The 27,214-nt window shown below is 41.3% G+C and overlaps 6 protein-coding genes across 8 annotated transcripts in view; 2 read left to right on the forward strand and 4 right to left on the reverse strand.

The window, feature by feature from the left end:
* The window catches only part of Dnr1 (E3 ubiquitin-protein ligase defense repressor 1), a 113,155-nt gene extending 100,854 nt beyond the window's left edge, over positions 1-12,301 (reverse strand). The window contains exon 1 of the mRNA XM_076799792.1: positions 11,017-12,301. Within this exon, the coding sequence (XP_076655907.1) occupies positions 11,017-11,103 (87 nt within the window). The 5' untranslated portion in view covers positions 11,104-12,301. The remainder of the gene's footprint in view (positions 1-11,016) is intronic.
* Positions 12,302-12,581: 280 nt separating this feature from the next.
* Vha13 (V-type proton ATPase subunit Vha13) lies at positions 12,582-14,337 on the reverse strand. The gene is made up of 4 exons (XM_076799805.1): positions 14,155-14,337; positions 13,640-13,740; positions 13,414-13,512; positions 12,582-13,329 (listed from the first exon to the last, which is right to left on the reverse strand). The coding sequence occupies exons 1-4, from the start codon at positions 14,234-14,236 to the stop codon at positions 13,255-13,257; spliced, it is 357 nt and encodes a 118-aa protein (XP_076655920.1). The 5' UTR covers positions 14,237-14,337; the 3' UTR covers positions 12,582-13,254.
* Positions 14,338-14,610: 273 nt separating this feature from the next.
* Positions 14,611-16,780, reverse strand: Ltv1 (LTV1 ribosome biogenesis factor). Its single transcript, XM_076799616.1, has 7 exons — positions 16,614-16,780; positions 15,952-16,519; positions 15,653-15,837; positions 15,462-15,590; positions 15,202-15,393; positions 14,890-15,135; positions 14,611-14,819 (listed from the first exon to the last, which is right to left on the reverse strand). The coding sequence occupies exons 1-7, from the start codon at positions 16,614-16,616 to the stop codon at positions 14,706-14,708; spliced, it is 1,437 nt and encodes a 478-aa protein (XP_076655731.1). The 5' UTR covers positions 16,617-16,780; the 3' UTR covers positions 14,611-14,705.
* A 188-nt stretch (positions 16,781-16,968) lies between these two features.
* On the forward strand, positions 16,969-20,064 carry Arl6 (ADP ribosylation factor-like 6). Of its 2 annotated transcripts, none has more exons than XM_076799618.1 (3): positions 16,969-17,209; positions 19,357-19,536; positions 19,598-20,064. In XM_076799618.1, the coding sequence occupies exons 1-3, from the start codon at positions 17,032-17,034 to the stop codon at positions 19,807-19,809; spliced, it is 570 nt and encodes a 189-aa protein (XP_076655733.1). In that variant the 5' UTR covers positions 16,969-17,031; the 3' UTR covers positions 19,810-20,064. The 2 variants fall into 2 exon arrangements, with proteins under 2 accessions (XP_076655733.1, XP_076655734.1); XM_076799619.1 differs by having other exon boundaries at positions 16,969-17,116.
* LOC143360602 (uncharacterized) lies at positions 17,216-19,350 on the reverse strand. 2 transcript variants are annotated; one of them, XM_076799614.1, is made up of 4 exons: positions 19,098-19,350; positions 18,530-19,014; positions 18,124-18,459; positions 17,216-18,058 (listed from the first exon to the last, which is right to left on the reverse strand). In XM_076799614.1, exons 1-4 carry the CDS (start codon positions 19,159-19,161, stop codon positions 17,444-17,446), a joined length of 1,500 nt encoding a protein of 499 aa, XP_076655729.1. In that variant the 5' UTR covers positions 19,162-19,350; the 3' UTR covers positions 17,216-17,443. The 2 variants fall into 2 exon arrangements, with proteins under 2 accessions (XP_076655729.1, XP_076655728.1); XM_076799613.1 differs by having other exon boundaries at positions 19,089-19,350.
* A 174-nt stretch (positions 20,065-20,238) lies between the features above and the next one.
* Positions 20,239-22,590, forward strand: Phm (Peptidylglycine-alpha-hydroxylating monooxygenase). The gene is made up of 3 exons (XM_076799617.1): positions 20,239-20,581; positions 20,726-20,944; positions 21,016-22,590. Exons 1-3 carry the CDS (start codon positions 20,441-20,443, stop codon positions 21,754-21,756), a joined length of 1,101 nt encoding a protein of 366 aa, XP_076655732.1. The 5' UTR covers positions 20,239-20,440; the 3' UTR covers positions 21,757-22,590.
* Positions 22,591-27,214: the final 4,624 nt, after the last annotated feature.

Here is a 27,214-nt window from a genome sequence, read left to right on the forward strand (position 1 = left end):
GAGCGCTGCTGCGAAAAGCACCGCTGAGCGTCGCCATTGGCCGAGCCGGAATCCGCCCACTGTAGCCGCGCTCCGATTGGTCCGCGTTTTTCGTCAATAACTCGAAAACAGAGGCGCGGAGAACATTTTCGCAAAGGAAAAAATTACTTGAAATCCGCCCAGGAATCATCCCTTTCGAGGAAGTAAGTATTTGGGACACCATGTTCTGGATCCAAAAAGCGTTGTAAAATTGTTTTTCACGAAATCACGGCAGGTTAAAAAACCTTGTTTTCTCGAGATTCAGAAATTTTCCGTGGAAATACTTTTCGGTTCCAGATGACGCTTAAATATTGAGAGCGGAGGAACGATGACGCTCGCGTTTAGCAGAATCTGTTTGAAATCTTCCTCGCGAAGGGGTGAGAACACCCCCCGAAGTTGGTCCGGGCGAAGTTGCGTATTTCTCAGACGCTGTTGAGAGTCTTTGGGAACGGCGCGAGTGGAATCGGTGTTTTGAAGCTGCTCGCAGACTAGAACGGCCATTTCTATCGCTCGTTGAACGAATCGTTGACGAAGGGCGAGAAACGTTTTCATCCGACGATTCACCGGCATTATTAAGCAGGCGTTTCCGAAGCGGAGGAAGAAAGCTGCCTGCGTCTTGGTAATTTCATCGCAAATCCGTGCACGTCGCGAGTTGATGTAGTTGCAACGAGTTCCCTCGGAGCGTCGCGATGCCTCGCGTCGCGTCGCGTCGTCGCCTGTACCCAGCCGCTGTGTATCTAATTAATAGGATTAATTAAGAAGTTCGCGCCATGTTTCACCAAGTACCGTCAGCTTTTCCTACAATTTTTCCCCTTTCGTCGTGTCGCCGTGAATCAACCCCCGCCCCCGTAGAAATTACGGAATCTCCGGCGAGGCTCGTTACCGCGTCGATGTCTGCGAAAAAGAGACCCAACGGAACTGAAAGTACATCGAAACCGACGGAACAAGAAGAAAACACGGGAATCCTCCCTCAACAACACCGTCCTATCCGTTCGTGTTATCGTGAACTTCGTATAATTTATCTCCGCTGTTTTATCCCCTAGTTTCAAACAACGCTCGAATTCTCGAGAATCCGACGGTAGTTTATACTTCACCGACACATTCGCGACATTCTCCTGATTAAAACGAGCCCAAACACGACACAATTCGGATCGTATTTACTCGACTAATCCACGAGACAGTGGAACCTCGATTATCCGAACCGCCCAGTGGAACATCCGAACAATGGAATAAATATCCAGCTATGTACAACTTTACTGACGATTCCACAACGAATCGTATTGCACGTAGACCGTTTTACATCGAACAGTTTAGATAATAGCGAATTCGGTTCGGATAATCGAGGTTCTATTAAGTCGTGGATCAAAAGAGTAAGTATAATCCAAATCGTATCGTGTTTGGACTCGTTTTAATCAGAAAAATGTCACGCGTTCGATGGTAGAAGTACGAGATCGTAGAAGGTTGATGGTCCGTTACGACGCAAAGGGACTAATGGGATCGGCACACGACGTTAAGGGGGCGCCGGATGGAAACGCGCGAGACGGTCCGGCATAAAGTATTAAATAAACGACCTCCTCGAAGTTACGTCTCTCGCGGGTGAGTTAGGAAAGTAATCGAGGCCGTGAGAAAGAGTAATAGTGGATGGAACCGAGCGAAGACCACGGTGCGCCATACTACCAAGGGGGTTGCTAGCTCGTTCATCACTGCCCGCCACCCCTAAATGTTTCCTTTGTGGGCTTTCAAAGTTTCAGTGGTGGCCAAGCCCGTGTCCGTAACTATCTCATCGATTGTTTTATAGCGGCCCGAACCTATGGGATTTGTCGCTTCTATAATCCATACCACCTACCCTCAACCTCCACCCCAACCGTAATTCTTTGCGCTAACCCCCCCGGGAGTCCGACAAAAAAATTCCCTCTCTGGAAATTACCTAATCCTCCTGCAATCCCGTTTTGCCAAGGTTCCGCCATTTTTCACTCTTCCGAACACATTCGAACCTTGTACCAACTACTCCGGAGACCTGTATCAACCCTTTCCAGCACGGTAATTCCCAAGTTCATGGAACTCTTGTGCTCGCTAACAATTTAACTCCTTGTCCTGCAATATCGAGTTCGATCCTGAACAGAGTCAAATAAATATGCATGTTACTAATTTAATTTAAACCGAAATTGTATTTAGTTGTCGATATAAAGGGCGAGTCTCGCAATATGACGACCTTAAATAACACTTGAGTTATTTGTTGCACGAACAAATTTTTCAAACAAGTCTGGCATGCTTTCCAGGGGGACACGGTGCTGATACATGTCTGACATCCAATCCGCATCATGGGCTATTCTACTGAACGATGAGCGAGCGAGTATTCCCTCTTCAGGGCACTACAACTCCCACAATTTTGAGTATTTCGACTTCAAAAAATTCTGTGAGATAGTCCAAATACTAGGAAATATCTGTGCAAAATATGGATAAAAGACAGCCGTCTGATTTCTTTCGATAAATTTCGAAACTAGCAAAATAACGCAATAATGAGCAAGTCTTCCCTCTTCAGGGGACCATAACCTCCACAATTTTGCGTATTTCGACTTCAAAAAATTCTGTTGTAAAGTCTAAATACTAAGAAATATCTGTGCAAAATACGGATAAAAGACAGCCGTCTGATTTCTTTCGATAAATTTCTAAACTAGCAAAATAACGCAATAATGAGCAAGTCTTCCCTCTTCAGGGCACTATAACTCCCACAATTTTGGGTGTTTCGTCTTTAAAAAATTCTGTTGGATAGTCCAAATACTAGAAAATATCTGTGCAAAATATGAATAAAAGACAGCCGTCTGATTTCTTTCGAAAAATTACCAAACAAGAAAAATGACGCAGTAATGAGCAAGTCTTCCCTCTTCAGGGCACTATAACTCCCACAGTTTTGGGTGTTTCGTCTTTAAAAAATTCTGTTGTATAGCCTATATAGTGGGAAATGTCTGTGCAAAATATAGATAAAATACAGCCGTCTGAGGTTTTTCGAAAAATTTCCAAACAAGGAAAATGAGACGATAATGAGCGAATCTTCCCTCTTCAGGGCACTATAACTCCCACAGTTTTGGGTGTTTCGACTTCAAAAAATTCTGTTGTATAGCCCAAATAGTAGAAAATATGTGTGCAAAATCTGAATAGAAAAGAGCCGTCTGATTTCTTCCGAAAAATTTCCAAAGTGACGCATTGTGCCGGAAGACCCCCTGCGTTTCCGAGACTCGGGAAGACACGTGTTCCAGCGTCTGGGTTTGCAACTACTTCTCTCCGCGGGGAATCACTTTCGAACCGATGAAATTAATTCGCATGGGACTCGAATAACGATCGGACGTGCATCTCGACGAGCATTCGGTCCCCGCCTCGCAAATGCAACGTATCCGGCCTGTGATTCTCGGTATGAAACGTTGCGAGCCATCGGAGGAATATACGTACGATCACAGACGCGGCGGCCTTTGTCGAGACTCGAGGTATAGGATCCATTGAATTCCGTGTACCGACGCGACGAAACGCGGAATGAATTCCTTAGGAACCCACCTGGCCCGACGAATGCCGCGAGCATTCGCCGAACAGTTCCGAGAACGCTATAATAATTACACTGCGGATCTTAGTGCAAAACGAGAGAGAAGGGGACAAAGGAAACGAAATAAATATTTAATTGTTACACATTTCCGGTGGATCACTGTGATATTCGGACGTTTTTAAAAGGGAGATAGCTTTCTTAAGATTGAACCAAACGACTTGAATTTTTTCGAGACGTTAGAAATTTACTACCCGACGTGAAATAAATTTTTTGGAATAATTGCAGTTGCTCGGAATCGTGGAGAAAATGTTACTACTTTCTACAACTTTCTTACCTGGGCCTGTATCGATCATTTAAAAACTGCATTTGGTAAATATCTGAATTATATATAGTCTGAAAATTGGTTGAATTGGTAAAAATCTTTAGATCTATTACCTACTCATGAATGGTTTATAACAACAAATCCAAACGAATTCGGGCTAACATTTGTAACAAACACACGCCCAGTTTGAACGGTATAAAAGAGAAATTATAAGGTGTAAAAGAGAAATTATAGAGCAAAAGTGAAATTATACAGCGTGGAAGTGAAATTATATAGTTGAAACTTAAAATTGTATAGTGCAAAAGTGAAATTGCTCCTCGATTTCTAAGCCCGTGTTATTTCGAGTTCGAGACGGAAGAAAGTGTGAACAGACGATTATCATTAATTGTATGAATTCATGCGTGCTGCACGTTACTGAAGCACAACATGTAGTGGAGCTTTTTGTGCAACTCGTGTGAGAACTGTATTTAAATGTAATATCGTGTATCGGTGTAATGTATGCCAGAATACATATGCAGACAACACGCAAATGCAAGACTATTTCCAAGCCACAAGGCCGAAACGGAATCTCTATTTGATAAACAACGTATCCAATGAATTCTTTACGTCCTGCAAGCAGAACCTCTCGGAACCCGATGCGTTTGATTCGCTTGTGAAAAGCTCCACTTTGATCCTTCTTTCGCCAAAAAATTCGCAAATGTAGCCAAAACATGAACGAAACCGTGCGCGGAGGTCTCATCAAGATAGACTTTGTAGTTTAGTGGTGAAAAAATCGCAAAGCAAGCCTAAAATATCGCATTTTTTGAGTAGAACTTTCCTCTTAGAATTGATAAGCTTGATACGGTCATGAGAAGCACAATTTTTATTTTTCCCTCGTCAAAAAATTCTTAAATATAGCTAAAGGATAGATGAAATTGTACGCGAAGGTCCCACGGAGATAGATTTCGTAGTTTCGTGGTGAAAAAATCGCAAAGTAAGCCTAAAATATCGCGTCCTTCAAGCAGAACTTCCCTCTCGGAGCTGATGCGCTTGATTCGCTTCTGAGAAGCTCAATTTTGATTTTTTCCTTTTGAAAAAATTCGTGAACACTGCCAAATCAGGGGCGAAACTGCTCGCGAAGGTTCCGCAAAAGAAGATCTCGCGGTTCCTCGGGGAAAAAATCGCGAGGCAAGCCTCAAATACCATGGATTGAAGGAGAATGGTCGTTTAATCGAACAGAAAGGTTTCCGGGTGTGTGAATCGGTGCGCCTTGAGCGTGCGCTCTGCAAAAAACCGTTGAAAATAGAATTTCTTGCGATCCAGCGAAAGGGAGGAGACGCGACGGGTCGGACAATTCGAAAAGAAGAAAAGGTCTGAAAGGGCATTCAGCCACGGAAGAGAGGAGGTTCCTGCGGAACGCAATTAAGTGGCGTAATGAGATTCCTGCGACGACTCCGCCGGATCGACGTCCTTTCAACGTATGCCCGAGAAATTCGGAAATGGTTCAAGTTAAATGAACGTTCCCGCGACCGTGAAAGAAGACCGGATATCGTTCCTACAGCTAATTAAACTCCAAAGCACCTCTAGCCACTCCCTTCGCCGGTTTCTTTCACGAAACGACCAAAAAATCGGACTTTTTCAACGGTGGTCCTTGGAGACAAGAAGACGGTACAGATTTTGCGGTAATTAACGACTCGCGAGGATCAATTTGTTCGAAAACGTCGACGAAATTCGTATCTTTGCTAGGTCCTACTCCTTTTCTTCCATAAAACAGTGGAGAAAAATCGTACGTCAATTTTTAACCATTCTTTGCGAAGAGGAAGCCTCAATCTTTACATCCACGGTGGTCTCAGTCGCGAAAAAAATTTTTCACTGTTTTTAGAAACGTTTCGCTTCGTAACATTTCCGAGAGAAAACATGTCTTCGGGTTTCCACCTGTCGCTTCGTGCGAAATGGTCTTAAGCCAACAATGAATTATGGTTGGTGAAAGTAGAAGTCTGAAATTTTAAAATGAAACCAGGATTACTATTCTACACACACACACACACACACACACACACAAGTCGTTTTAACGAAACTATGACTGTTTAAACTTCGTCAATTTTTCGAGACTAGGGATCCTCTATTTCTTGGATCTGCTATTTCAAAAACGTGTCGAGCAAGAGTTGGGTGTAAGCTTTTCGTTCCCAATGTTGTTCAAATGACGGGTTCTAATATTTTTAATTTAAAATTGTTAAGATTCTAAGGATGCATACATGAGAAATTATTTAGCAAATTTATTCCTTCGGGTATATGTTATATTAAAAATATTGCTAAAAATGTGAGGGGTAGCACGTTCTTGTTATTTTTATAAAGTAATGCAAAGTAGTCACTTTGAGTGCTCCGTAAACCTAATTTCGGGCCATTCGGAGATTCCTCTCTGGCTCCGCGCGGATACATCGAGATTCAAACGGCCCGCGCGCGAAAGTTTGTCCTATCGCGGGAAGTTTATCGCTGCAACTTGAAACCTGGAAGTTGAATTAAACGATTAAGCACCGAGAGAGAGATAGAGAGAGAGAGATCTCGCCAGAAAGTTTGTATACTTTCGACTGGTAGCCGAGGTGGTCCAGGTGAAACAGCTATTCCCGCTCGTTCGAAATTACAACACCCCACAACTCTCGATTAATGCGAATCGACGATGCCCCGGTCGGTGCTCGAGGCAAGAAACGAATTCCGGGGGAAAAGATTCGCATAATCGCGGGTGAGGGTTGGGAAAACACGCCGGTAAACACAAATTAGATCCCGGGGGAGGACGAGAGCTATACTCGCTGATCGGATCCGAGCTGCGAGACACAAAGACGACGTAAATTGAATTCCAGGTTCGAACCTCTGCCACTTTCGACCTAATTCCCAACTGTCTGCCCTCTCCCGAAATTCCGCGAAATTGTTCTCAACCGGAATTCCGTCAAAAAACTTTTTCGGCGATGATACAACGTCGATGATGCAACCGCGAAGTCAGCGCGCTGCACGCCGCTGTACTTCGCGGCGCGCGAAAAGAGGACGAAGATTGCCAAATCCAAGGACATACCGCTCGATGTGGGACAGACGCCGCCATCTTCTTTTTCATTTTCATTTAACACTAAACCTACCGAGCCTTAAAAGTGACTAGTACGTGCTGTCTTATAAAAATAGCGAGATTGAATTTGTTATAAACATCACACGGCTCGGGTATGTCTCCTGTACGATACAAGACGTTGGCAAGGCGCGTGTTGTTGACATATATCGAGAATTCACTACGAAAACAAAGTCATTGGCTCGTAATGCAGAAGCATGACGTCTCTCCTACGTTTACCCTACGTATTATCCACTTTAATCGAAGTGTTCTCGGTCCACGAAATCGCGGACGGCCGCGGTGGCAATGAAGTGGTTCTCCAGGGAGATTTTGGCAGCGCGTCAACGGGACCGGAGGGGGGCCGGGCGTTGTCATGCAACTCGGGGAGATTCGATAGTGATCGCGCGGCTCTCCGCGGAAACCTGGGCGACATGTACCCGGCGAAAAGTGGGTGCGCGCCGGAGTCAAACTAAAATCGCGTCGGACAATTTTGTCGCGGTAGGCGCACTCCAAGCATCTAATAATACGGTGCTCAGTGAAATTGCGACCCAGTTAGGCTCTGACCCACTTGGTTGCATCGTAATCATCGTCGAGTGCTCCGCTCGGATTGATATTAGAGGTAAACACACGGCCCGTGTCGGAAGACTGGCTAGATCCAGGGTCTCGTTTGCATTGGCCATCGCGCAGCTGCTGGGGGTTTACCTTCCCACCGGAAATCGCGAGAACTCGCTCGAGATGTTTCGAACGCGAACGCCGTCCGTCTTTGTTCAGTATTTTTCCAATTGTCGCAAGCGGCTCGAGGATTTGCATTCTTTCGATTCAGGCCGTCCTCGAGGCGCGTTATCTCTCTTATCTGCGGCTCTAACGGGCTCAAAACTTGGACGGATTAGGTGCTCGAAGACACGGGGACGCGCGTGGCTTCGTAATTTACATACTCGTTTCTAATCCTGCTTCGGCCTGACCAACCATCCTGATCCTCCTAGTCCATCCGATGCACGAAATGTCGGACGCTCGTTCTTGGAAGCTTGACTCTCGGACGGCGAATCATTCTTATATCTATATAATTGATAATTATTAATTTCTTTTAAATATATTTCTTTTCTGGTTCGTGTGTAAGATTGTGGTTATTTCTGCGAGGAGGTGGCGGATATTTTTACCAAGAATTGTAATCGGGTCTTTGTACGACCAGCAAGAGCGAGTTGCGGCTTAGACAGGTCAGACAGGTCAGGCAGGTAAGACCTAGCACCGGCGAAGGTGAACAAAGCTGGTTCGCCTAACCGTGGCGAGAGAGAGGTGCATCTCCGCTCGTGTATCGCGCGGCTACACAACGCGACCGATGCATCTAGCGTCCTATAAATAGAGTTCGAACCCTGAAGAAGAACGGAGACGTCGCAGCGCTGGTGGAACGACCACCGAGGTTGCCGAGAGGTCATCCCAGGTCGGGGATAAATTAAATATACGATCACGCCGCTACCTAATCGATCATTCCTCGTCTTTTCTTCCCCGCTCCTACTCTCGATCAATTTCCGACGGGTTACGTCGGTAAACACCCACGATCCAAGAAAACGATCGAGGAGAAGATCGACGCTGTTGTCGCGACAGGTGAATCAAACAGGTGAACAGTTTCGTGTGTCTCGTCGAGGAAGAGGCTCGCGTGGTTCGCAAACAGATCAGCGATAATTACAGTACACCCAACTCTTTTTGTACACTCACCTAAAAAACAAAAGATACGTATGTACATTACAAAAAGTTCTAAAAAGTGTTCCGAGTTGTTATAATTTCGTTTAAAAAAATATTGTACGAGAATATAACTGTTCGGTTAAGTTCGCATTACATTTTTACACGGTTTTTTTTTTTGTCATGAACAATTTCAAAAAAGTGTTGGTAGTAGTTGCAAAATGAAAAATAATGCAGACGATTGCGCTGCCTTTTGCATAAACGGCAACGGTGCACTCGTCGTCCTCAATGAAGGTCATGCTCGAGTTTCCTGATAATTAACGAGAAATCATTACAATTCGCGGACGAATGTGCAACTGATTAACCTGAACTAATTAAACCGTCTGTGAATAACTATAGCCAGGCACTCGTGGGAATGACGGATATCGATTGAACTATTCGAGGAAAACAAGTGTACGTGCTTGTTGCGAAACTGAAATGAACGCTCGAGGTGAAATTCGATCAATTCTTACGGAAAGCAAACAATTGATATTTGGAATCGAAAATATGTTCTACAACTGAACAATCAAATGTTTCGAAGAAGAAAATGAGAAATTACAATTTTCATTTGTTTTCGATTCGATCCTGATTCGAATAACAAAAGCGAATTTTATATTCGCCGTAACACGAGTGCACATAAGTACTCGTTATTGAATAAAAAGCATACGCAAACACCGAAAAGGTTAATTGAAACATATGGAACAGCTTGTAATCCACGGCGTAAGCGGATCATCATCGCAAAATCCAAACGATCGTCATTTTCGCGAGAGGTTATTCCTGCCGGATTAAAACACAATTGTTTATTGTTTTTTTTTTTATCAAATTTCTGCACCGAATGATTTGCGACACGACCCGAAAACTTCCGGATCGTTTAAGGTCTTTCGCACATTTATACTAATTAAAATGCTACTCCATTGTTCTGTTTTTGTGTGCAAATGATCTTCAAAGCACTAGAGTAAGTGAGCCAACTACTATGGGGGTACCAATTACCTACATTAATTATACTTATTTTTAAAGCATATTTCTTTAATATCTGTTTTTTAATGTTCATTATGCTTTAAAAATAAATATAATTAATACAGGCATAGTAATTGGTACCCCCACAGTTATTGGGTCCGTTACCCTATAACTCCTACAATTTTTAAATAATTTTACAATTTTAAAATTATGGAAAATATGTATGCAAAATCTCGATACGAAACACATCGCCTAATTTTTTTCGAATAATGTCCGAGACCTGCGAAATGACGTTTCAGACCGCAGGACTCCACCAATATTCCGATGGTTGGGTCTTTTCCGACCCGGTGTGAAAATCGTGATTTAATTATTCAGCTTCTAAATTAAACGAAACAACATAAAGACTAACGTATCTACTGGAAGTATCTCCAACAATATGTTAAAAAGGTTGACAAACAAAGAAAAATTAAATTAATAATAAAATTAATCCTAAAAATGATCAAATATGCAATTGCGCGACTGATCCGCTGCCCGGGGGTCAATTCGAAAACGGCGCCTCGCGCGGAACAATCTTCGCCGCCATGTTCTTTTTTTCGTGTTTCGATTGTCGCGGGTCACGCACTTTGTCAAATACGCGTTCACGCGCGTTAGAAAGTAAGAGCGTAACGGGCACGTAACGCGACGCTAATTTCAAACGGGATCGAGACCTTGTCGCTCGACACACCAATTCTCGAATTTCAAATTACGCCCGCGAGTCGTATGCACAAACCGAGTGTTTTCGGGAGCATCTGTTGCGCACGTGAGTTACGAGCTAGCCTTAAGGCATCGTTCACACCGCAACCGCTTCATCACTCGCGGATTCCGTGACCCGTCGAGAAACGGAACGGTTTCGCGCACCGAATAGCGTTTTCGCGAGTGGGACAGAGACGGGGAGAGAGAGAATGAGAGAGCGTGAGAGGGGAAGCTTATCGGTACCAATCGACACTTGTCCGAGTCCCGTTATCAGATATCATTTCGCCAAACAAAGACGCATAATCGGTTCGATAAACGATCGCTTTGTTATTGTTTACACGCGAGGGAGCACCGGACGAAAGCGACCTTTGATACGTTCAATGTGTTTACATTGAAACTTTTCACAAAATTCTCTATCTCAACGTCCTCCGATTCCTTTTATTCCTCCCTCGTAAACACCGTTCCAAAACGATCCAATTCGATACGCAGCCTTATTTACATTTCGCATAATCTCTAATTATTAAAAAAAAAAAAAAAAAACAATACCACTGACGCAGTGAAAGAAACCTGGTTCCGGATAAAAACAGTATAGTCGAGAGGCTCGGATGCCTTTCGGTAACAAGATCAACAATAACAAAGCCATAAATAATAATGCGTGTGACTCACCTTTTCGAGACACTCCTGGCCTATGGCTTTCGGGTCGACCTGCACCTCGAGGATAACGGAGTTCGCTTGGCTAACGAGGCACCACATCTTGCTAGGGATCGTATCCAAAGAGGTTCCGTAATAAACACACACCCCTGTGTCGCCGCGTCGCCGCGAGAAAACCGAATAAAGAAAAACCGAACCGAACCGAACCGAAAGAAAAACCGCACCGTTCACACAGAACTCGGGGGACACGCGTTATCAACAACGATGATCTCTTCCTCTCCTCCGGATCCGCGGCTGGTCGGCGACCGGTCTCGGCCCGGTACGCTCTTAACCATAACAGAATTAAAACGCGTACCCGTGCACAGCTGTCACCGCGTCCTCGAACGCGACCTCGTCGATCGGCAACGTGCTCGCGCTCCTGCTAACCGAACACGTCTCCTCGGCTTCCATTTCTCGGTGCAGAATGGCACACGCACTGACACCGCTCCGCGCTGCCTGGATTAGTTCGCGAAATCGAATCACCTTTCGTGAGCGACAGAGTGGCGCTAGTGTTTTCCGTGTGCGAACACGAACTAACACCATCGAACCCACCACCGAAACACCGACGGCCCGTGCCGAGGAAAGGTTGGGTTCGTACAGCTGATACCCCCCACCCGCCACGAACGTTCCCGACGGCACCCGACGCGACCGCCAATCGCTACCCGCTTCACCGGAAACCGAGAATTGCGCGCGAAATCACCGCGTTCCGAAGGATCGCACACAACTGTACGAATGTTTAAATAACTTTTTGAATAACGTCAGAGAGGGTACCGATTTTGAAAGAATACGATATACGATTGTAGTCGCAACAGATGTCCGATCCCACTTCTCTGACTTTAGAGTCGAAACGTACGAGTAGAGTGGGCAGCCATTATTTCGAAAAACGGAATATAGTATTTATCATGAAATTCACATTCATTTCTGAGTGTTGTTAAACTTGTTTTTTACTGAATGATGCCACTTTTCGACGTGGCAATACTCGGTCACTGGAGGTCCAAATGACAATTAGAAAATTCTTTGATTATTGAATATTTCTATGTCTTTACTTGAATTTACTATTTTTAAGGAGTTAAGTATGTAAAGAGTTGTACCTGATTATTCACTGACGAAGAAATACTATTTCCACCGATTTTTGCAACGAAAGATTCAGATATTGTCCAGTTAACGTGCACTCTTCGAAACACTGCGATGAAATGGTGAATCTGGGCTGCGCCTGCGCGGCAGATCGGGAGGAAGTGGAGAGCGCGAAAATTCAAATCGTGGTGAAGCGAAGTTGGAAAGCAAATAGAATATTTTGTAATAGAGCGCGCATGCGATAGCTGTATATTTAAACATTCGTTTCGTCGTTAATTGTAAGAAACGTTGCCCGGCTTTGATTGGCTGCGAACTTCGTATATTATCGCGAACTTTTGTCAGTCACGAAAGCTTTTACGTAATCGCGGATTACGCAAGTGTGAGACTTAGCCCACTTCCGTTTGAACTAGAAATTACGAATGCGCGGAAGTGTATTCCCACGGCGGAGTTATATATCGTTGGCTGAATAGATTTTAGCTATTTTTATTGTTGAACATTAATACTGTACAGATTTGCCAGCTCGCAGAGACAGGGTATACACATGAGGTATTATTTCGTACAACGTAACAACATTTAAAAATTTCAAACAAAACAAACGGTGTGTGTTTTTTGTACATCGTCGCGAAAATCGCGATGTATTTGGGAGCTTGTTCGCGATTCTCGTGAGGCTGTACGGGATACTATAATCGCGATTCGCGTCCTCGATGCTGCAGAATTATTGGAATGACATCTAGCGACATACATTTAACGTTCTATAATTTTTTGCCACCACCCTAAAGTTTTAACATTTACACGTCATCCTAATATATCTAGGCCTTGATATATCACAATGACGACAACCTCTTTTAATACGTTTCTATACTACTATCGCGATGCAGCTATTCTAAATCTTAAACTTTCCAACACGGTGGTAAAAGCTCAGCATAGTTACGATTACATTTATTGTCGTGTAGCAACCGCAGGAAAAATTCTAGTAATTTGAGTACCACCATCTACGATTGAAAGGTATACGCTTTTCTCCGATAAAAGTACAACATAACGGCAATAGATACGTTTTAAGATATGATTAAAGGAAGTACTTAATGTACATGTATAGCATAAGATGCGATATTTATATGGGTCCACGCAATTCACTCCGACTTAAATTTCTTTGCGGTAATTCTTGTGCAACTCTGGCTTGATGTTGTACACCAGCTTTAAGATTGTGAGCATCACCTGTGCGACAGAAATAGCAAAATGTTAGGGCATTCGATTAAAAGCATTCTTATTTAACGGATTGTGAACATTATAACCACGTACAATCTCTTTGTGCACGGCAATAGCTTGGTTCATTTCCTCTATTTTAATTTTCGTATCGGCATCTATACGGGCAGCAACATCTTCTTTTGAACCCATGTGCTAAAGATCAAAATTATGCGTTCTTAGAAGGTATCAAAAAATAATTTTCTTTACCACGAATATTCAATGATTTAATAACATTTTTGACAAGATGTTCATCGCTAGTTAATTTTCCTAAGTACTTTACCTTGGCTTCAAATTCACGGAATTGTCTTTCCCGTTCTTGCCTATACTTTTCAATCTCATCTTGAGCTTCCTCCTTAGCTTGCTTCAATCTACGTGCTTTACCTAAATGGAAAAATTACATTGGAGTTAGAACCTCGTTGCAGTAGGATTCACAGGCTACGTGTAACCTCGTATTTTTCAACAATATAAAACGTATTAATTCGGTCCACAAGCCCGCGTATATTATGCTACATTAATCAATTTGGCGATGGTTAGTTCAATTTTATCGAAAAGGACCGTTCAACGGTATCCTACCCTGACATAACTACGTAACTACGGGCACACGCGAAATAAATAAAACAAGCCAAATTGCATTGCCCAGTTGCATTACCTTAATTCATACAAGTCGAAATATCGTTTCTTCGAAAGGTTACACCCAATTCAATTCAGGGTCACAGAAAAGTTGATCGTGAAGTGTTACATGCGGAACACTTTCGGCAGTAAACTACGAATTCCAATAGCTGAATAGAAACTCACGTTTTCTCGCTTCGGAGACTTTCTCCGCGGCTCTTTTCTCGGCAGCCAGAAGCTGTTGAATACCTTGCGTCTGGCTGGCCATCTTTGCAGCAAACGAACAGAGCTGTATTCCGAACGAAAGAATCACAAATCGATCATATGACTTTGGAGTTTCCGTTGTTTGCCCCGCCTTAAGTGATGGCGCTCTACCATGCGCTCTCACGTGTACCACCGTGTGCAATGCAGAGTTCACGTTATCAGCACGAGCGCCAATTGCAATTCCAAAAATTACCGCCACAGTTCAAACGCTTATTAAAAAATACATATATTTTCCAATAACTCGCAGTAGAGATTTATTTCAATATTTATTACTCGTTTCGTATCCCCCGCCCCCCTCTTTTCACGCATCCATTTCCACATATATTCGAATTTCAAAGCCAGAGTAAGGAGTAGGAATTAATTAATTATTCAAGAAGAAAGATATATTAAACATATTTAATGTATTCAATGGACAGTAATAAATGGAAACTTAATTTACTAAAGGGAGTTTTAAGCATAATCCGATTTACATGTTAGAGTATCCGATTCCCCTGTACATTCTGTCTATTATTCAAGAGAATCTTCTCTTGACGTTTCTTCTCCTCCTTAAACGCCTCGGTATTCGCTTTTCGTTCTATCCTCCTTTCCTGAAACGAATAATCAACGAGTTTAATCAATTGTTTACGCTGTGAATATTAATAAGAAGCAAAGCATTACTTTTCTGTATTCCTTGAGGGCCTTCTTCCTTTCTCTTCGTTCCTCCGTTGTTTCATCCTTCGGTCTTATACTTAACATACTCAGGGTCGATCTCATGGTTTCCGCAACAGATTGCGGTCCCGTTGCGTTGCCGATTTCATTTTGATGATCGAACTGTGCTAAAGTTTTAGCAGTGAGCTTCCCAGAAGAGACGTCCAATATGTTTTTCGGAATACCAGTTCTTGGGTGAACTTTAATTTTTTCCACCTGCGTACAAATTTATGATTACGAGATCAATCTTTACAACAATCGAATTATTTCTAAGCTGTGTACCTTGGGCTCCGAAATCAATTTCGGATGATTATAAATATTACTGTATGTACTGATAATACTTTCACAGTCCCATTTATTTTTTTGTCTTGCAGCCACAACAAGATCTTCTAAATTATCTTCATCCTCGGAATTGGAATACTCGTTTTCCAAAATTCTCATCTTATCCTTCATCAGTTTCGCAACATTTTCCGTCTGTAAAGACAAAGTACTTTAGAAATCGTCTTTTGTTCTACTCGGTGATAATAATATACAGTTCTTACGTCTTCGTGTTGCTGTTGTTCGAATTCGGATGCACACTGAAGCAGCAAATCTGAATCCGGTGCAACGTGTCCCTCGATTTCTTCACAATCTAAGGCACCGATTTCGTTTTCGTCGTACGCTGCATACATCTACCGATAAAACGACATGAAATATATGCTGATCAAGAAAAAAAAAGCTAATGAATACCAACTTTCTCAAATTTGTCATCCAATAATGTTAATTGCGCGTTTCTTCTTATAACGCTACTGCTCATGGAATATTCCGTAAAACGTGATTTTGTTTCTTCTTCTCTAAATGTGTACTGAGGACCGTTCAGACTACACACTTCATCTTGTTCTTCATCCGATAATGCTAAATGTCCTTCGGATGACAGATCTGTTTAATGCAAATCATAAAATAGATATCAAATGTTACATTTCAAGAACAATATGCATACTATCATTGATAATAATAATCAATACAATTTTTAAACTCTGTGCATTTACCCACCGTACTCATCTTCATCTTCACCCTCATCGCCACTGACATCAGCATTGGCTAATTCAATAAAATTGTCTTCCAGCTGGTTTTCTGAATCATCGTAATCAAAATCCTCGTCCATTGCCGCTACTATGTCTGGGTCCAGATCCAACCGTAATCCAGAAACAGGAGCAGCTTTGTTAAGAAGCCCAACTTTCTCCTCCACGCTCGACTCGAACACGGAGGAAGGTAAATTAATCTTCGGCGCATCTTTGCTTTCAGGCTTCTCGTTTTTCTTTGGCCCGTTTGTACAATCTACACGTTCCCATTCTGTTGTCAACGAATTAGCATCTTTGAGATGCTGCAAGTAATCGTAATCATCGTCGAAATATATTCCATATTTCTGTTGCTCCTCCTTGCGTTTAGTGTCGTTTAAGCTTCTTCTCTCTATCTTAGCAGCCTGTGTGCTTCCTGCGGGCACGAGAACTCGTTGAGGCGCATTCTCATCGGCAATCAAAGGATCCTTTTGCGACCGATGAACCAAATGAAATGACACCGAGTTCTTCTTGTCGATGAATTTCTTTGCTTTACCCTTCGGCTGGAGAATTTATCAAATATCAGATATGTATAACGCGAAAAATAACCTAACAACCTTAACCTCCAAACTAATTACGATTAATTTTTTAACTTACCATTTTCACAGTATTCTTAGTTTAACATGCAAGATATACGAACAAATTAGTACGAGAACAATTAACTTCAACCTCTTTATTCACTGAATTTTACAACCATTTTTCAAGGTGCATCTCATTCGGAGCACGAAAGCATGTGTTTCGTCAGTGTCTCTCAACTTTGCCGCAAAGTTAAAAAACGAACGAAAATAATGCGGTATATAAGATGATGTAATTAACATTTACAACAATGACATTGTATGAAATCTGTAATCTTTATGAGTAACGACAAAAATAATGTTAATACTCAAATCAGATTGGACAATCTTATTTTTCGTTGCAAAGCCTATCCTGTTTCTTCCTTGAAATAATCAATGATAACAGCGTTCGTTATTGATGTTCGATAAACGCGTAACAATACTCGAACGGAGCACAGAGAATGGGGCTCTTTGATCGTTTAACGAATCTTTTAGGTCTTAGGAAAAAAGAAGTAAACGTTTTAGTAGTGGGCCTTAATAACAGTGGTAAGTCGACGGTCATAAATAATTTCAAACGCGAGGATGACCGTTGCATAGACATAGTGCCCACTGTTGCGTATAATGTTGAAAAATTCTCATGTAAGTTAAACAATGGCGAGTGAACCACGTAGCTCGATGTTCGATTACCGTGCTTAAAACGATATTGTTGCTTGCACTTGTTTTACCGATCAGTTCGAGCACCATTTGTTATCTTATAAGAAAATGAAACTAGTACATTGATCTATAAATGCAATCTTACAAAAGGAATAGGAACATATATTTTTGTTTATTTAAACCTTTATTGTACATTTACATTTACTACCTTTATTAATTTTATTTTTTGCCTTTACTCGTCAGTTTTGGTTCTATTCTTTTTTTAATACTTTTTATTCTTGTAGTTCGTTCTGTATTACCAATAGCACTAATATCGTCAAGGTCACCTGTTTCCATAACTATGGTACCACTGTGACGCATTGGGGTGCTAGTAATCACTTTATCTACATCCTTATGCAATCCATATTTCTTAGGAGTCTCCGGTTCTCTAGATGTGCCAGGATTCACATGTGAATTTTTAGTTAATTGAAAATTTAATTTGGCCTGTTTCAATTTCTTCTGGTCTAAGTTATGTACATGACTCGTAGATGTAACAGCCTCATTATTCTTATTTACATGACTTGTAGATGGTACAGCCTCGTTATTTTTATTTACACGACTTGCAGATGGTCCAGTCTCGTCATTTTTATTTCCATTTATGGAATATTGACTAGAATTTTGCGTATTTCTCTTCTCATTTTGCGATGCAACAGGTTCAGTGTTTCTCTCAACATATCTTGAAATATCGAAATCTCCCTTTCCTCTTTTCTTCTGCCTCTTTCGAAGTCCAGCATATTTTCTTTTCTGATTTAAGAAATTTTCTAAAAAGCCTTCTTCATCTGAACCGTCTGAATTCTGAAAAACATATTTTTTAGTGCGAACGTATTCTTCAAACGAACAAAGTCATATAGTTAACATACATTAATTTCTAATGGACTATCCTCATCGGCATCTTTTGCCCATGTAAATGAACTGTCATTCAACATTTTCTCAAATGCTATACTCAGATCATACGATTTAAAACACCTTATAGAACTTTTGAACTGTTGTTTCGCTTTATCATTTAATTCTTGTTCATTTTGTAAATCAACATCAACTTTATTTGGCCTGATTTCACCAAGATTATACTCAATATATATAACTAAATTTACGTATTCATCATATTCTGCACTATGTACACCCATCAAATTTAACATCATGTGAGTGTACCCATCGCTTGTTTGCAAATTGCAGTTTTTCGTACAAGATATGGTTTCCTGTAAATTTTAGATATTATTAGACTTTCCTTTTAACTTCAAACACCGTGGATTAGAAACAAATATATACCTCCAACGCATTAAATTGTTCGTGTCGAATATGGTAACAATCTAAGTAGTGTTTACAAGTTCTGATAAAGTTAGGAACATCTTTTAGATTATCTGAAAACTGGCCTACTAAATCTCCTAAATCAATGGACATTGGCATTGTCCATTTTCCTAAACTCCATTTAGCATCTTTACAGAGCACTTGTACAACAAAAATATGTTCTTTGTCATATTTATTTAACGGAGACAGATTAAATATAAATTCTTTTTTGGTGAACTCAAGACAACGAAAACCGGCGAAACGAAATAATTGCGTTTCCAATTCTACATTGACGTCCGGGACTTGCGAGTTGTCTAAATCGAAGCAAGTGTCAAGAGCATTTGACTTGGAGTCAGTTTTAACATCTTTAAACGCACAAATGTCCAAGTTGCACTCCAATTCCAGAATTATGGACCGCAACGCTGCTATTTGCCGTTTTAATTTATTCTTTTCCTCCTGCAACGAATCTAAAATCACAGAGACGATAATGTTAAGATAATTTCTATAAAAAGTGTACAATTACATTTACAATTTGATGTACACTTCTCACCTTGACTATTTTCTAATTTTTTCTCCGACATGTCGACTTTCTTATGTTTCTTCTTTACTTCCATGACTTATTATTTTATAAATGTAAACACAATTTAACCCTATTTTTAAGTATGTATATCCCGCCAAGATGTGACATATGTGACGTATACGTGATCAGTGGTTCTCATTTCTTCGCTTACAAGCTACGACGAGAAGTTCTACAATTTTATTCGCACAATTGTTTATTATTGCATAACAATGCGTGTATTCTTTTCCAGTCAAAAATGTCATTTTTACGGCATTCGATATGTCGGGTCATGACCGTCACAGAGCTTTATGGGAACATTATTACAAGGACTGTCATGGTATTATTTTTATAATTGACAGCAGCGACAAGTTACGATTGGTCGTGGTCAAAGAAGAGCTGGATATGCTTCTTCAGCATCCAGACGTAGCAGGTACAGAACTCTCGTGTTCGTTTTTTTTACGGAAAAATCAAATGTACTTCGAACTTTCTAGGTCGCAAAATACCAATACTTTTTCTGGCGAACAAAATGGATCTGCCTGATTCTTTAACTACTGTTAAGCTGGTTGCTGGCCTTGGCCTTGACCGTATACAAAATAAACCATGGCATATTCGAGCAACAAACGCGATCACCGGAGAAGGTTTACAGCCAGGCATAGAATGGCTTACAGACCAAATTCGTGATATATACATCAACAAAAGATAAAGGCTGCAAGAACAATCTACATTTTGTCATTTATCGACGTACAACAATGTACTTTAGACAGTCTTATGCGAAAGAACCGCGCAATCGAATCATGACTTGATATTTGTAACAAATCCGTCCAATAAACATATGTTAGTCATATTTTTATGATACTCTGTTAACGCAGGTCGTTTAGAACAATTATCGGAATATTTGTTTTAATTAAATTTGATATTCTTGTTGTGATAAAATAAAGAAATTATGTTGATGATGGAAGGTGCGTTTTTACTATTTGTAATTTGTAATAGGTTGCATATCGTAAGGGACTAATCTTTAGTACAAACAAGCCACCGCCAGATGGTGATAAAGTTTGTTTACATAGTCCTCAACAATATAAATATGTAAATTTGGCAAAATATTCGTTTAATATTGATCGGCGAACCTTTTGATCTTCCGCGATAAATACTGTGCCGATCTATAACTTACGATCGGTGACAATCAATCGTTTCATTACCAGCCCCCGGTGAACAATTAATATGGTGTCGCCACAGTCTTATCAGACTACGTCAGAATTTCTACGTGGGAGTATGGCATATCGACCCGTAACATTTGACAGTTCACGTGAATTTCCACCGACCCTGACACTCGCATAATGTCTGTGAAACTTGGCAGGAAAATGAATGGGAAATATGTAATCGTCACTTCGATTTTATTCGCGGTCTCGTTTCAATTTACAGTGTGCAACGCCGATAAAAAATATTCGTTGCTCATGCCAAATGTTAGACCATACAGGGTAAGTGTTAAACAATCGGCACGAAATGCTTGAAATATGTTTAAACATTTCGGACAGTATGTACTATGTTCGATCGTTTTCAAATCACGACCGTTCCGAAAATACAGAATGCTGTAAATATGACATAGTTTTTGTATTTCACAGGAAGAATTATATTTGTGTACACCTGTTAAAGTGGATCCCTTGCAGAGCTATTATATTATTGGTTTTGAACCAAATGCGACAATGGCAACCGCTCACCATATAATTTTATATGGTTGCGGTAAACCAGGGAGCTCGAAAACTGTATGGAATTGTGGAGAGATGGAGCATCATAATGATGAGATAGAAGAGACCATGATGCCTTGTGCAGAACAGTCCCAGGTATAGAACTGCTTAAGTTACTGCAAACAAATGCATTTCTTTGTTTTATTAATTTCCAATCTTTTGTACAGATATTATATGCTTGGGCAAGAGATGCGCCGAAGTTAATTTTACCGGAAGGAGTGGGCTTCAAAGTTGGCGGGGATTCTACCATTAAGTACTTGGTTCTGCAGGTACATTATGCTCACATAGATCACTTCAAGGATGGTAGTACGGACGACTCGGGCGTGTTTCTTTATTACACCTTACGTCCATTGAATAAACTAGCCGGTGTCTTTTTACTGGGCACCTCGGGTGTGATACCCCCGATGACCACAACCTACATGGAGACGTCCTGTACGATAAGAGAAAATAAAACCATACATCCCATCGCGTACAGAACGCACACGCACTCGCTCGGGAAAGTAGTTTCTGGGTATCTAGTGAAACCAGATTACACGTGGACAGAGCTAGGGAAAAGGGACCCTCTGACGCCTCAGATGTTTTATCCCATACACAACAAGGTCTCGGCTGGACCAGGCGATCGAATAGCAGCTCGCTGTACTATGCAGAGTGACCGTCACACTTGGACGTACATAGGTGCAACCAAAGCTGACGAAATGTGCAACTTCTATTTAATGTACTACGTCGAGAACGACGAACCGTTGACCATGAAATACTGTTTCACTCCTGGCCCTCCGTCTTACTATTGGAGAAATGATGGGCTGGTCAACATACCTGACGTCGAGGCGTCCAGTTTGTATCCTGATTTTAGTACCCGGACTGGATCATTTGGCACACAAGACACACACAAGACGCACACAAAACTGTGAACAATGGAAGCATTTTCCTCTAACGAAGTCTATCTTCGCTATCTCCTCCAGCATTTACACGATTTTCGGTTGACGTCAAGTACCTAAGTTGCTCGGAATTGAGTCCTGACTATTGCAGGTGCTGTGCATGATATCATTGACAGTGAAGTATTATTGTGCCACGGGAAGATGGTGTTGTAAATGAGGTAATTAATTGCAAGATGGGCCTACAGAGTGTAAGGATTTAATATTGTTACTATTGCTAATACTACTTTCAATAATTTCTGACGACCAATGGTAATTATTAGTTGATACCGGGCTGCGGATCTCGTGCATTTTTTTTAGTAGATAACATTCAGCGGGAGAAATGGAAAAATTGCAAAAAATTTTTTATTTTGCATATAGTTCCGCAGTCTGGTTATCGTCAACGCACAACCAGTGATTTTAAGTGCTTTTTCTGTCGATTTCGGAATTGTTAAGGATTATTTATTTATGTGACCGTTACGTATACTTATGCTATACATCCACCGATTTATTTATTAAAGAGAAACTCTAATCCAGAGATCCATATCGACTTTAAATACGAAACAATCGCGTGCTTACTGGCACGGAGACCACTGTAGCCAGTAATATACATATATATATATACATATATATATTACATTTTTAAACAGAGCGGTGCTCCGAAGTTGTACATAGTAGATTCTTTTAGCGCTAATTGACTGAAAGTATTCTATTCTACGATAATGCAAATTATTTTCGAAAATATACAGATGATAAATAAGTTTGTTTCTATATAAACTTAATAATATTATACCGATACGTGAATAAATCGTCTGATCCTTATTGCAATTAATTTTTTAGCTGTGTTGTATCACTCTATCCTTACCCATGCTACGATATTAATCCATTAACGTCATAAAGAACAATAAAAAATCGTGTCCCCAAATGAATTCAATCAACGCGACAATCTCCGTTACCGTCCTCGACAATTAAAACATTATTGATTTCGTGAAATCGTACGATGCTCGCGGCACAGATCGTGATCATTGTGAATCGTTTGACCTTCGATCACCGTTACAGGATCGTATTTGCCGAATATTCACGATTACACTCATCAAATCCGGTGAAAGGAGACTCTGCAAAGGCGTCTCTCGACCGGCCCCTTTGTCGAGCTTTTTAATCGAGCATCGAGAACTTGCGGACGAATCAATTAGTGTCATCGTTATCGAACCTGTTCCTCGAACAAACGAACTTACTCCGTTTCTGTTTTATAAAACAGCTAAAATAAAAAAAATCGTACTTCAAGTTTTGCGGTGTCCCCAGTTAGCCAAATGCTATTTCATTTAGCGTAATGTTTGCACCACATTTTATGAGCAGAAGACTTGCCAATTTGGTACCAAACCCTGCTTGGAGCAGAATTTGGTCCCCATTTTATATGAATTTGGCACCCAAATTTGTCGACAAATTCGGAGGCAGATCGCAAATCGAGTGGAAAGTTTGCAGGCAAAAGTCCATGCCAAATTGGAGCCAAACCTTGGCTTCGTTCGGTCCTCGTTATAGAGGGCAGGTCCGTCGCACTAAGAGCGGACGTAACCTTGTTCGCAAAAGTGGTGCGTAAACACCATAATGTGCCGTGAAAGACAAAGCGACGTAAAAAATGTTTTCTAAAAAATAAAACATGTGTATAAATGTATTATACTCTGATTTTTCCCGATGTTTACTTTCAGAACAAGGTTAGGTTCCCTCTCAGTGCGACTGGCCTGCCCTCTATAACGAAGCTGAACGAAGCCAAGGATTAACTTCAGTTTGGCATGGAATTTTGGCTGCAGACTTTGCACTCAAATACCGAGCCTAATGCGGAAACATATGGATAGGAATTTGGAGACAAATTTTGCAAAATTCAAATCAAATTGTTTACTGGGCTCGTTTGCAAAAGTGGTCTGTAAACACGACGATGTGCCGTGAAAGACAAAGCGCCGTAAAAAATGTTTTCTAAAAAATAAAACATGTGTATAAATGTATTATACTCTGATTTTTCCCGATGTTTACTTTCAGAACAAGGTTAGGTTCCCTCTCAGTGCGACCGGCCTGCCCTCTATAACGAAGCTGAACGAAGCCAAGGTTTGACTTCAGTTTGGCATGGAATTTTGGCTGCAAACTTTGAAAACACACGGATAGGAATTTGGAGACAAATTTTGGTGCAAAATTCAAAGCAAACTGTTTACCGGGTCGTTATAAATTCATGGCGGACACCTTCGCAAAGGAAAGAATTTTTTAATGCTTCCGGGCTTTGCCACCCACTGTCGTGTGAATACTTTTCGTCGTCGCTGTATTTTGCAAGCATTGTCGTTCTGTAAATCGGGTCCCCGTTAAAAAGTGTGTCGTCGAGCGTGGACGTACGTTTTTGGAAAACAAATGAACGGTGAAAGTGCAGCGAGCACGTCGAAGAATCTAACGAAGGTGTGGCCGAACACATTAAAAACCGTCGATGATTCGCCGGGACGAATCGACACGGGTTTCCTTGGTCGCGATTTACCGATCGCGGGTTCCCGTGTCGTTTCTCGCAAAAAGCGGAAATATTTTCACCAAAGTCGCTAATTCGATCTTCCCGATCGTCGATTCCCTAATTGAGCCCTCGAGTTTCCCCGCCCTCGGTTTCCGTTTTCCCCGTTTCCGATTCGCAGAGACAAGTCCGGGAATCCTCGGGCAAAGCGTATATATTTTCGACTTGGCGCGGGTTAATTACGTCGATTCCTCCGGTTACTAGCTGCAAAATTGGAAACCGGTTTCTCTCATTACGTCGTTAGCGTACCCGTCTTCTCTTTGAGAAGACGATTCGGTGTCAATGTTCACGGGACTTTACTATTCCCTCGCCACGGAAAACAAATGATTACTTTCGAACCGGTAAACCGACGATGTCCACGCTGCCGTTTTCATCGGTATACCCTGAAACACTATGTCACACCGTTCGCGCGAAGCATCTCATATTAGGTCATCCCGTAACTTCTGTCTTATTGCGCTTCTATCGTCGTCGACAGCTTCTTCAGGCTGTGTTTGTAATTTTTATGAGGCAGCACCGTACACAGCGTAGAAGCTAACTCATTGCGGATTTTGTGCGTTTATGACAAAAATTGGAGAAATTTGGAATAGTAAAAAGACTGAAAAAAATTTGCGAATACCTCGTACAACTTATTAAAACAATTGAAGAAAGAAATGTATTCTTATTTGGTTCCTGCGTCTTGCAATTCGATGCAACTTTTATTTTCCATAACGCAGTCTACTGATCACTAGACTTTTATGCATTTATGGCAAAAATGAGTAGGTGCAATTTAAAACGGTGAAAAGATTCAAAGAATTTGAGAAAGTCGATATTAACTAATTACTAGACTGCGGATTTTTCTGCAAAATAAAAATCTTCTGCAGCGTTTGCAAAAGATAGGAGAGAGATTTTATGAGATTTACGGATTTTATGTGACAAACATCTTTGAGACTACCATAGTGTGAACTCGTTAACACAATTAGAAATCGAAACCGAATTATCTTCATAATTTCAATAATTGTAAAATAAAAAATTGGTTATTCGACCGCTGGTTTAGTGTCAAAGAGACGAGTCAAAGAGTATGGTTTGAGAACGGGGGCTCTCGAAGTTTCCGTTGAAAATCCGCGGCAAGCTTTCTCCGGCGATCTAATAGTAAACAATAGATATTTAATGTTTTCTTTTTTCGGTCTAGCTGGAAGACTCGATCCGTTTCGAAGACAAACGAAGAGCGATTCTATCGGAACGATGGCACTGGAACGATACACGACCGCGTGAAAGTAAAATTGATATGCGTACGCTGCGTGCGCTTTATATTTCCGGTTGGCAGTAGCCTTTATTGTTCGCTTTCACGCAAGAATCCGAGGTCAGGAACGAGGATCGTGAATCGAAAAGCAACAATTTCTCGTCTGCGCCATCTGTTTCCGCGGCCTTTCTCGTCTTCGATCTGTCGAGGACAATTAGCCGAGAGCAAACCGCGATTGCTCTTCTTCTATTGGCGATGCCGATTAGCGTCTCGCGCGAAGAAAACGGAAGTTTCGTTAGCACGCGTTCAAGGGAAAGTTCACCAAACATTGGACAACCGAATGACGGTGAAAATTCTTCGAACTTGTTCCTAATTTCATCGAAATCGCTTTGTTGCTCGCGTTTTGGGATCGATAGATCTCTACGATATTTTATGTAAATTTGCAAAGCGTCGTTGTAAAGAAGAGGCCTCAATCTTTGAATCTGTGGAAATTTTTTAATGTTCTCACAGAGGTTTGTAGTATTTTTGAGGAAAAAAGGGTCTTCGGTTCCTCGTCGGCTACATCGGGTAAAACTATCTTAGAGAAAAATTATTAATGGTGAGCGAAAGTAGAATTTTCAAGCTTCAAAATGGGTCCAAGTTTATTGCTGTACGATTGTTTGTTACGAAATTACGACAGGTTAAATATCGTCAAATTTGTTTCCGCAAAAATATTCGGATACTGTTTGCGAAAGATGTTTGACGATGTTTGAACAGTTATAATTTCGTGGGAAAAAATCGTACGGACATAATCTTGGGCTTATTTTAAAGTTTGAAGCCTCTACTTTTACGGACGGTTACTAATTTGTCTATAAAAAATTTTTGCATGTTGCAACACTTGGAGAAATGGAGACACTAAATCTTCAATTTTTAGAAAATTGTTGATGACGTTTGAGCTGTTGTAATTTCGTTTAAAAAAATCGTACGAACTTCAACTTGGGCTTATTTTGAAGCTTGAAGCCTCCACTTTTACACACTATCACTAATTTGTCCGTAAAAAATTTTTGCATGTTGTAACACTTGGGGAAATGAAAACACTAAATCTGCAATTTTTCGAAAACTATGAATCATATATAAATTGTTATAATTTCGTTTAAAAAAATGGTAAAATAATACAATTGTTGCAGTTAAGTTCCCACTACTTGTAAGAACGATCACAAGCAGCAATACACTTTAGTTCGTCTTCTTCTCCTGCAATCAACTCGGAAAACTTTTGCACAAAGATCCGCAATCTCTAAATTACCTTGCTCGGCGACTAAGGGCGACGGTAGAAGCCGCGCGTAATCAAGGTCTCTATCAAACGGCGCGAGGAAAGTACAAATTTGTCGGCCACCGTAATTTATCGTTATAGCAAGCGGCGATAGTAGCGGGGAGCCAGCGCGATAATGCGTCAATGAAAACGGCTTGTCACGCGCGCAGAAAAGAGTATCGTCGTCGGTAAAAGCATGTCTCGTCGTTAGGAAAGCGACTGGAGCACATATGCAGAGGCCCGATGCGATGATGGGCCGAACGCTCTGCAGACGGCTGCTTCGAAAGTAAGCAGCCTCGATCACGTTTTGTCCGATGTCAGCTCGCCGCCGCCACCGCCACCGCCGCGCGAACGCTATGCAGACGTGGCCTGTCGGTGGTGTTCTTGTTTCTCCTCGATCGGAATA

Source organism: Halictus rubicundus, chromosome 13 (genome assembly GCF_050948215.1).
Source record: "Halictus rubicundus isolate RS-2024b chromosome 13, iyHalRubi1_principal, whole genome shotgun sequence".
Lineage (NCBI taxonomy): Eukaryota > Metazoa > Arthropoda > Insecta > Hymenoptera > Halictidae > Halictus > Halictus rubicundus.